The following is a 12108-nucleotide window of genomic DNA, read 5'->3' as shown; positions in this document are numbered from 1 at the left end:
AAAGTAGCGCCATCGTAAGTACATCTCTTGAATCACTACCTGGCACCACCATTAGTACATCATCTATATCAGTACCTGGAACTACCATTAGTACATCTGTATCAGTACCTGGCATCACCATTAGTACATCTGTATCAGTACCTGGCACCACCATTAGTACATCTGTATCAGTACCTGGCATCACCATTAGTACATCTGTATCAGTACCTGGCACCACCATTAGTATATCTGTGTCAGTACCTGGCATCACCATTAGTACATCTGTATCAGTACCTGGCACCACCATTAGTACATCTGTATGAGTACCTGACACCACCATTAGTACATCTCCTGTATCAGTACCTGGCACCACCATTAGTACATCTGTATCAGTACCTGACACCACCATTAGTACATCTATATCAGTACCCGACACCATTAGTACATCTGTATCAGTACCTGGCACCACCATTAGTACATCTATATCAGTACCCGACACCATTAGTACATCTGTATCAGTACCTGGCACCACCATTTGTACATCTCCTGTATCAGTACCTGGCACCACCATTAGTACATCTGTATCAGTACCTGGCATCACCATTAGTACATCTGTATCAGTACCTGGCACCACCATTAGTACATCTCCTGTATCAGTACCTGGCACCACCATTAGTACATCTCCTGTATCAGTACCTGGCACCACCATTAGTACATCTGTATCAGTACCTGGCACCACCATTAGTACATCTCCTGTATCAGTACCTGGCACCACCATTAGTACATCTCCTGTATCAGTACCTGGCACCACCATTAGTACATCTGTATCAGTACCTGGCACCACCATTAGTACATCTGTATCAGTACCTGGCACCACCATTAGTACATCTGTATCAGTACCTGGCATCACCATTAGTACATCTCCTGTATCAGTACCTGGCACACCATTAGTACCTGTACCTGACACCACCATTAGTACATCTGTATCAGTACCTGGCACCACCATTAGTACATCTGTATCAGTACCTGGCACCACCATTAGTACATCTGTATCAGTACCTGGCACCACCATTAGTACATCTGTATCAGTACCTGGCACCACCATTAGTACATCTGTATCAGTACCTGGCACCACCATTAGTACATCTGTATCAGTACCCGACACCATTAGTACATCTGTATCAGTACCTGGCACCACCATTAGTACATCTATATCAGTACCTGACACCACCATTAGTACATCTGTATCAGTACCTGGCACCACCATTAGTACATCTCCTGTATCAGTGCCTGGCACCACCATTAGTACATCTGTATCAGTACCTGACATCACCATTAGTACGTCTGTATGAGTACCTGGCACCACCATTAGTACATCTCCTGTATCAGTACCTGGCACCACCATTAGTACATCTGTATCAGTACCTGGTACCACCATTAGTACATCTGTATCAGTACCTGGCATCACCATTAGTACATCTCCTGTATTTGTACCTATAAAACTGTCTGTCTTATGTACCACAATAGTATACAAAAGTCTTGACTGTTAAACTCCAATATGATAAGGTGGCTATTCAACTATAACCTAGTATTCTTTTCTTAGAAAACATAGTGTTTTGCATGTAATATTAATTGTTTTGTTTCATTTCTAAATTGTACCAAGGTAAATTTGAACTCTGGTTAAGTCCAATATTGATCCGATGCCAAATATCATGAGGAGATATATATCCCCCTACATTAAAAGCACCTGGAGTGATAGTTCTCTTTCAATCTCCTGTAGCTCCATGATATCTCATCCTCCGATGAAGGCATATCTATGTTTCAGGAGACAATAAGACTATATTAAGCCTGTTCCTATCACAGAGCTACTAGCGTACCCAACAGTTGCTTACTAATGTTGTACAGTAATTAGAGATGTACTGATTATATTTCACATGAAAGAATACCCACTAAATCCTTGGGGTACAGAATTCTATCTGGTCATAACAAATCCTTGGAAGGATTTATCATCAGGCCATCTCAAAATCTAACATTATAATGGTTTAAGTGTGTTAATTCATTATCAGTATGTGTCAAAGTAGAAATGCTTCAGAATCATGTTTTCCTTTTCACTTTCCAGAAATATATCTCTTAGCGCGTACTTTGAGGTCATATAATATAGTTCCTTAGCGCATACTTTGAGGTCATATAATATAAAGACCAAATAATGCTGTACATTACCACAAATCTATAATAATATGACTTTGGTTGGATGTTAATTGGTTGGTCGTCTAGCTAATTAACTCTTCCTACATAACTAGGTGTCATCTATAACTAGTAATATGGCACATTTTCCTTAGACTATGACTTATCTCGATACATTGTTTCTATTTTGTCAAAATAACGCCAGATAATACTTCAGAGATATTTAGTCAGTTTATAAGAGAGCATTTATTTCATTAACTATGATAATTTAGGTGTTTAAGTCATTAAGCAGCAGCTGTTCTCCTATGAATGTGTGCTCTGATTACAGCTGAGAATAAGTTATATTCCCCTTACTAACAAATTTCCGAAAAATAAAGAAAAAATAAGGACTATCTTTCTATTTTCAATTAAGTATATATCTAAAGTATATTATATTTAAAGAAATAAATTCTACAGTGAATATCTTCTGATGAAATGAAAACATTTTATGGACTCTTTCATCAAATCATTATATTTAACCATTGCTACATTTGTCATATCAAGTTGATATTGGTGTTATTAACATAATGGTCTTTTATATGACTGATGATATTATAATGTATTACCTCACATCACAACTAACATCTATTGTGGAAGTTCATAAATTTTCATTTTTTATGTACAATCACATGACAGAAACTTTAGACCATATATCTGTATGTTACACAGTGTTTGTCAAACTTTCTAGTTCATGACATGGAAATATCAATCTAAAAACCACAAGTGACCAGTAATTTGGCATCTCCAATAGACCTGATACAAATACACTTGCAGGGATTGCCTTTAATACCAGTAACAAAGTTTGGTCTCAAAAACGGTTCATATTTTTTTTTGCAAAATTGTAAAAACTAAATATTTTAAGTCTGTTGGAAAATCTTATTGAAAAATCATTCAAAGACATTTTTGGAAGGTTAGATACAGAAAGGAAATCCCAACTGTGATACCAAATAAATGGCTTGCCTTCAAAAATCTGCCTTCAAAAATAAGAATGTGTCCTAAAATATAGGTTTGGCTCATAGTAAGCTGAAACAGATATTTTCATAGCATTATCTAAATGAGCTAATCATAACTATATTTTCCTCTATGGCAAGCATAGGGAAACAAACAGTGAGGAACTTTGGATAACTGTCTGATAGCCTGATCACATAAACACACACAAATAGTGTAAGCACATCAGTGGCCAAGTATAACCACAGACTTCCTGACCTGAGTCAGCTTTCTCTAACAGTCCACCACCAACTTCTACTTGCATGGGCAAGTCTACAGTCAACTGCTTCATCAACCAGTTGTAGACTTGTTAACACCAGTTGTAAAGTAAACCTTACCCAGCAGCAGCTTATTAACTTCATCACATGGTTAATAATGGTAACTCATTACAGAGACCAGACTCCAGCTGATTGTGGGAACATTCTCAGTAATTAGTCCAATCAATTTTGATTAGAGGAGGGAACAAGCAGCAGTTCCATATGTACTTATCCCATGCTATTCAAGAGTGTAAAGCACCTCCCATAAATAAAATAAATATACCATCAATTTGTAATACTAGTTTTAAACATGACACTGGTGGTAGCATAAATATCAACGACAAGTACTTGCTCCTTGCAATTGCCACAAAGTTATACATATACTAATTGAAGACAACAGTAAATCACAGGTTTTGATGACAAATCTATGCTTACAAAATATTTCAGTGGCTGCTGTAACACAGGTGTCTGTGTTTGAAAAATACAAGTGTGTATACTACAGAAAATTTTACTTACTTTTCGGTGTAACAATTTTTAAGTGTCTCGTAGGCCAAATTTGGCTGTATGTCAATATTTTCATGTTTTTACATTAGAAAGCTTTTATTCTAATGTAAACTGAGCTGTTTTCTTTGATACTGATAAATGACACTTTAATCAAATAAAATATTGTATCACTGTAGTTGAATCATACATTTTGTAGATTCAACACCAGTTTCAATAGTTTCTGCACTGAAGGTCCCCATTGGATTTCATTGACTACTTTCAAATGAACAATTGCCATTGTGACATTTTGAATAGTGAAAGTAAATTATATTTCAGTAAATAAGTAGTCTTCCACCCTAATGAAAGCTACAACAGCAAAAATATAACTTGCGGTCTAGGTTTATGTTTTAGTTACGTAACTAAAATTTTAAATTCTGTGTCTATGAGATAGTACCTTTGACCTTCAAAGTGAACACATCTCCACTTGTATGTTATCCATTGTTAGCAAACTTTACAATATGCTACTAGTAAAGAACTGAACATATATCAAGGCTTTATATGTAATTGTTATGGCTGTACAGGAAGGTATTCCAACAAATTTGCACACTGAAATCTTGGAAAAAAGAACACTATATGTCATTATGTTAGGATAGGTTAAGGAGTGTTGATTGTACAAAAAACATCCAATTTAATTTTTATATTCCAATATCACTATTAATTCAAACAGGTAATGGTGATTATGTAAGAATAAAACTGCAGAAATTTAAATGGAACACATTTAAATTCTTTAAATAATAGTCCATTTGCGTCACCATTAATGTTGCTTTTCAAATACACCACCTTTTTTCCACGCCTTCATTCATCATGTCTTATCCAGTACATGCCTCATAGCCATAACTGATATGTATCACACCTGATATCATAGTGATGTTTTGGGTTCATATGCACTTACCGTTATGTCATGTGACATCAAATTTCAATAAGTGCAAACCTCTAAATGACATTTTATGTGATACCAAATTAATATTGCCATAAAGAGCATTGTCTTAACCATTCAAAATGTACTGTCCATCTTAAGAAGTTTTCATGATTTGATTTTGGGATGGTTAAACCCAGTGATGCCATGAAAAATATGGTATTCTGATGATTTATGGTTGAAATTACTGAAGTGGACACTAGAATTCAGATTGCTGGATTTATTGTGTCTACTAATGACACAAGAGTTTCCATTTCCATTTAGGCTACAAGGTTGCACTTTCGAAAAATCAGCACCGATGCTAATATAACTCAATATGAATGGAATTCTTCATGTTCATACACACATACATGACAATGCCCTTAGTAACAAGTCAAAAGATGTGTTCAATCATTAAAATCTTATGAATTTGTTTAAAAAGTGAACGAAATGCTATAAATTCAACGGTACAACAACACAAAATTGCTGTAAAGATACATGAAATTACTCTTGGGATAACCACTACCATCAACAGAACTTAACATTACTATTTTACGATGTTAATTGTGTATCTTGTACCATAATGATGAAAATAAGATCTGAGATATGATTATGCAACTGTCAACTCGTTCAACAACATCACCACGTCATAAAATATCATGACGACACCAATTAGGATTTTGCTACAATGTATGCTTTGGATAAATATGTTAATGAGTAAAGTTTCAGGGAGCAACATTAACATACATCTATACCAGAAACTCTTAAAAATAATAGCTCCAGTTTGATTATCAGTTATGTAATATGAATATGAATTAAAAGACAGACCTTTTCTGTGTCAACTCCTTCGTAGTCTGGTATCTGCCTTAACTCTGGTGCTGCATAGGCGTGGCCTTCAGTGCCAGTCCCATAGGCGTGTGGAAACTGCACCTCCCCACCACTAGTGAAGGTCAGGGTATCCGGGCTTATCACGAAATTTGGACCCCCTTCATGTCCTTCACCTGGATAACAACATTTTATATGTGAAAACAGTAATTTTTCATGAAACCAGTACTTAATCTCACTATGTTTTAGCTTGTGCATGGAATATTTTCTAACTAATACGGGACATGATATTTTAAAAGCCAGCTTTCACCAAGTTAATAAAATACAATGCATTTTTTCTTTTTCTTTCAATATCTTACTACAATGTAGGGATGCGACAATATTTTATAACTGAGTTTAATGTATTATGCATTTCACTTTGACTACATATTTCTATCAGAACACAGACTGAAATATTGAAGATGCTAATATACTATTTACACATATCGTAATTTTGTACTGAAGAAGATATGAATGATTCAAACCTTATCTTTCACTCTCACTCAAAAAATCAAGATATTCTTTTTCTATACATTCCTATTTCACTTGTGGACATCTTTAAAAACATTTGGTTGTAAAGGAAAAACCAGGACTTTTTCTCGTTCTTATAAAAAATGTTAGTATGACTCGCACAATGCATCATTTTCGCTGTTCATTGTGCATTGCTACACTACACCAGCTTATCTGCATCAGGGAGAATTATAGCCTTGAATGTGCATGATACTGCAACAACTGTCTGATTCATTTACAATGTACAGGTTTTGGCGTCCTAAAAATATAAGCTGTAATCAAATTAGATCTAACTGCTCTATGTTACTATGATATAAATATATATATTAGTCTGTTGAGGGTCATAAGACCTTGTCTCTAGAGTAAACTTTACAATAGTGACCAGTTTGTTGGTTGACAGGTTTTCTGTTTCTGCAGCTCCTACAATGTCCCTGGTTTATCTCCCTGACAAACATCAGTGTTCCCGCGACGAGAAGAGACAACCTTCATCCCCCTCAGCGGGATGAACCCTCTGTAGCTGTGAATGTTTGATTATGCTAGTTTAAGAAAATGGCTCCAAGGCCTAAAAATGTCTTACCCTAACTCTAGCAGTTTGAACATGTCCAGAAGCTGAAAAGAAGAATTGGGGGCCTACATAGGTTTGGTTTAGATTAGGGTAATTTTGAAATCCATGAAATGCCTAAAAAAATAATTGTATAGCCCAAAGTTATCCCTAAACCCCTGGACCAGCATAATCATGCCTACTATTTTTCGAAAATCAACAAAGGGATCAGCGTGCGAGAGAGAACAGTCCAAAGAACTATTAAAAAAATTTTGATGAGTCCAGTTACAGAGATATATTGTACGTTCTTAGAATTTGAGCGAGTCCCACAGGAAAGGCATAAGTGCATGACTCAAATATAAGTTCCAAAAGTTATTGGTAACCTCTCCATTACAGAAATAAAAGTCATTCTTGGATTATTGAAGACAAATATAATAAGTAATTACCTTGTACCAGAGTATCATGTAAGGTAAGAGCACTTTGGTAGGCAATGCCCCAAATTTCAGGTTCCGTGAGAGGTGCTCCCCGAACCTCCAGGACCTCAAAGAGAGACACTGATACTTCAGCTACCGGCATCTTCCTTCTTATACCTGCAAAGAAAATTTTTGGTAATCAGAATTTTATTACATACCCATGAGATTTACATTGGAAAATACATGCGCAATGCAATGGGACATGGATGAATCACAACCAATGACAAAGGACTAAGCTATTTAATTGGTCAATAAATCATTTGGAGTATGAAAGTACTAAGTTGGAATCTGCTTAAATTTGCTGCTAGATATCAGAAAGGAGGGTCATTCTAGCAGCAAATCTGATAAGATCTACAAAACGTGGAGGGATATTGGTACAATAATAAAGAGCAAATATTCTATGGACTGGGCAAACTGCCAGTGATCACACTGGCTATGTAACTCAATTGGATGGACTGTAAGCATTTCAGAGACTTTCGCATCAATTAGATATGAATCTCTGAGAGGATGTTTGCATTTTCCTTCTGCTGTGACTATTAGTATATACAATCAGTAGACACAAAGAAATTCAAATAAATAAGAATCAGATGAAAATTCATGTTACATTATTGAAGATAACTGAGAAACGAAACAATGAATGGAATCTATAAATAGATGTTTGGAATCATGTCTACCAGATTTTTGTCATTTCTCCTTTCTTATGCTGTTATGTAAACCTGCTAATAGCTTCTATCATGCATTGAAAATGTGAATTTTTATCTGATTGCTTGCAGTTTATCTTAAACCTGAAGGAACCTTTTGTGAGACAGAATTCCAGAAACATGGTATGTTTGTTATTAATCCACTAATTAACCTAAGTAATATACTATAATCTGTCAATAACTCAAAGCAAATGAAGTAGGTATGCCATTAAATTTGTATAATCTCAGCCTTCACGAAGTTGTTAGAGCCTAATTCTTCAGTTATTAGAGCTTTGGATTATCATGCAGTAGACATTGATTAAATTCCTGTGCGGACAGTCTGCAGGAATGTGCGTTTCCCGATTGTATTACATTTTATAGCATTATGTCAGCTAGTGTGTTTGAATCATGATGTGTGGACTTAATCATAACTACATGCAATATAAACTTAACGTTAACATCTATATCTGACTAAGACGTAACAATGAGATAATGGTGGTACAGAAGCTATATAAGAAACATGTAATTAAGCAACAAATAAAAATCAACACGAAAGTCAAAACGATGGAGTTTAAAAAAAACAATCATAAAAGCTGTATAACATAATGTTTACTAAATTTTCTGTTTTACACAGAGTGACTTAGCAGTAGTCGCCATTAATTTGTACATCGTGTATGATCTCACATGCTTGCTGCTAATACTCTTATAAAGCGGGCTGCTGCATGGCTTCTCTCGTTCGCCGTGGAAAACTCTCCGAAGTAAGTTAAACTGTTCGATTGTGGTCACAAAACTATTTAGACAATGGTATTGATAGAAAACTTACCAGAAATTACAATAATACTGCAGCTTTTCCACGAAATGAACGGCCCATCCTAGTTTATGAAGAAGAGAGGTTCTCTTCAGCCGCCATAACCTGTCAACTTCGTCTAACTGAATTTTTGTTGACGTTTGTTCCGAGGATTTTGATTGGCTGAATTTTGACAGGTGCTCTTCGCACGGGAAGCAACTCGTACAAATAGACTCGAACAAGCAACCAGTCTTATTTTCTGCCTCAACTTGGTTTATTCCTTTTTTTGTTATGTCTTATCAACAGTTTAGGGTATAATTTCATTAAAAATGTATATTTTGTTTGGAAATCGAACAAAGTATGTCACGATGAAAGGAGAAAAAACCAGTTTCACTGAGTAACTATTACTTTAACAATATTCACCATGGCAATGAACAATAAGAGACCGATATTGAGGAAAAGATATTTTATCTATGAATGCAAACCAAACTAATAAATAGAAAACTATGACACAGAAATTAATTATAATTAAATTCGGTAAAATATACGTGATATTATTTAAATTATGTTTAAAACATACTGAATTCTTAGTTAACTATCTTTTATTTAATACAAAGGAAATGAGATCCAACGTTCGTGTAGACATTTCCGTTAATTTTCGGTAATTTTCCCAAGATGGATTTCTAAGGAACATACAAGTCTGGTAGTAGTAATGTATGAACAATAAGTATAGATGACCAGAAAACATGTTGTCTTGTCAGCTATAGTTAATCTTTTATTCAGTCCAGTCATTACATATTAATCGTAAAAACAGTCATAAGAATTTTAAAAATTCAAATTAAAAAGTATCTAACAAGAGGACAATAGTAATTCAAATATCTAATTGATATTAACTTTGTTTAACAGAAACAAGCATTATTATATGAAAAGAACAGCTAAGACTTTTTTTTTATCTTTAAAAAAAAATAGAATAAGATTTATTAAAATAAGGATAGCAACATAACATAGAAGCAATCTCAGTAAAACAAAACATTTGTAATATTCATTGGAATGTATACAAAAATGATGATTGGAGCCATAACAAAAACTCCTAGACTCAGGGCCAAACATCATTTACGTTATGCAATAACCACATAAAATGGTTTACGTGCAATATTTTTCTCCAAAATAATCCCAACGAAATCAAACTTTAAATTTTACTTTGAAAAGATATGATGAGCATTATGAAATGCCCTCATATACTTAGAGCCAAGGCCAAATATCATATCACTGTTTAGTGGCTCACCTGAAATGGTTACAGTGCAGTCATTTTTCTCAAAAAATCATCTTTTTGAGATAAAACTTTGAAATATACATTATTCCTTAAAGCCATGGTTAAACTTCATTTCACAACATGTTCTTGATTGATTGATCACCAGAAATGGTCACAGTGCAGAATTTTTCTCCAAAATAATGTCATTGACATGACAGTTTGGAATATATATTTACAAGATAAGAGCCACACTAAAGAGCTATATATATAATATTGTACATAATATTTGTTTCATGAAGAAACCAGTCTTAGAAAACAAGAAATTATTCAAAACAAATGGATCTTTATTAATCAGTTAATAAATTAGTGAATTATTGTATTCCAACGTATTGTTAACACAGTGTCAACAAGTATGTACTTTTTTGTTTTCATATGCACTGTAATATTTTATATTATTTGCATTAATTTTAGATACAAGTACAATGTATGACGTGTAGTTATGCATGTGATGTGATTGATGTATGTGACTACCTGGTATTGATAAAAACCTGGAAAAAAAAAAAAAAAAGAAACCAGTCAATTGAAATGAGCTTTATAAGTAAAATATTTAGGGAAGACATTTACAATGCCAGTAACAAATACTTAAACAAATTAATGAAATATTATGACGATCGTGCGACATCACTAAACATAAATCCTTCTATGTAAGATAGCTGTCAAGATGATTAGGAAACAATGGAAAATATGATAAGTCAGTTTGTGGGACAACAAAAAATTGATTATTTGATGAATCTGTTACTCCATTGAGTTAGGATCATTTTGAGACAAGTCTCCTTGTAGTAGCTGGTAGCATTAGATACCCTGTATACTGAACAACATACGTGTGGATCATTGTATGGTATCCAGACCATTTCAGTTAAGAATCGACCATAACAGCAGAAGGCGATAAGTGAATTCAGTTTCCTAAGAACAAAGCAAACGAACATTGACTGCATACCAAACATTTTATTCATAAACATATAAAGTAACAAAACAAATGACAGTAAGTAATGAACTGCAGTAAATTTTTAGTACTATTACATCTTATGCTACATAACAATATCAAACTATTATTGAAAGTAAAGGAAAATATCAAGCTCAAATCCCTTCCTCAAGGAACTGTAATCTGGACACATGTTTGTCGTCCCGTTATTCCTGAAATAATCGTGAAAACCTTCCTAAACTTGACCAAGGCTGTATTGATCATGGCGAGATATTGATAGTAAGACTGTTCAAGCCTTGGATAGGTTTTCAGTATTATTTCAGGTCACATTGAATATTCTACTTTTAAACGTTCACACAGATTAAAAATAAAGGAATATGGCAAATAATTGTCAGCATAAAATTAGCATAAAATTAGCATAAATTAGCATAATACAGGTTTTGTTCATTTGATGTGGAGGACATCTGAAGAATATATCAGTTATGTCAAAAAGTTTGGAAAAATAAAGTTTCAAGCAAAGGAGAACGGAGCATAGCGAGATACACCCAAAGTCTCATGGAATACACTACAAGCAATTTAGCAATGGCCATAATGAAACATCCCCTACCTTTTCTAGTACATAAATGGATGTGATAGACTCAGCTACCCAATTATCAGTTACAGGTGATCAACAGTGGTGGGTAAATTTCAGCTACCCATACCTGCACACTGTGTAGTGGGAGGTAAAGTACAGCTACATTCACCTGCACACTGTGTAATGGGAGGTGCCTGTACCTGTATACTGTGTAGTGGGAGGTGCCTGTATATTGTGTAGTGGGTGGTGCCTGCAGCTTTATACCATGTACGGTTTAGTAGGAGGATCAGATGTGTAAGTGATATATGCACCAACATTATACAAAAACTAATTTCTAGTACAACAACAATCACATTATTTCATGTATTTTTTATGATATTTTATTAAATTTTATCAAAACAATTCTGTCAATTTAATCAAATACACAGATCTGAACACACAATGAAAATGAAACTTAAGTATTTTCTGATCCATCCACACACGGATTGATTAGAATTTGTTCTGTCTCAAGTTGTAAACCCTGTCAGACGAGAGAAACACAGCTTGACTTCTGATTTAAAA

The 12108-nt window shown here is 34.4% G+C and overlaps 1 protein-coding gene across 1 annotated transcript in view; it reads right to left on the bottom strand.

The window, feature by feature from the left end:
• Positions 1-8858, bottom strand: part of LOC132551432 (tyrosine-protein phosphatase non-receptor type 13-like) — a 50571-nt gene extending 41713 nt beyond the window's left edge. The window contains 3 exon segments of the mRNA XM_060215569.1: positions 5713-5885; positions 7246-7389; positions 8776-8858. Coding sequence (XP_060071552.1) covers positions 5713-5885; positions 7246-7375 — 303 coding nt within the window. The 5' untranslated portion in view covers positions 7376-7389; positions 8776-8858.
• Positions 8859-12108: the final 3250 nt, after the last annotated feature.

The sequence above is a fragment of the Ylistrum balloti genome, unplaced genomic scaffold, assembly GCF_031769215.1.
Source record: "Ylistrum balloti isolate Yb309-2 unplaced genomic scaffold, AGI_CSIRO_Ybal_v1 Utg370196, whole genome shotgun sequence".
Lineage (NCBI taxonomy): Eukaryota > Metazoa > Mollusca > Bivalvia > Pectinida > Pectinidae > Ylistrum > Ylistrum balloti.
Note: the sequence above shows the minus strand (reverse complement) of the source record. Positions and strands in the feature narration are given on the sequence as shown.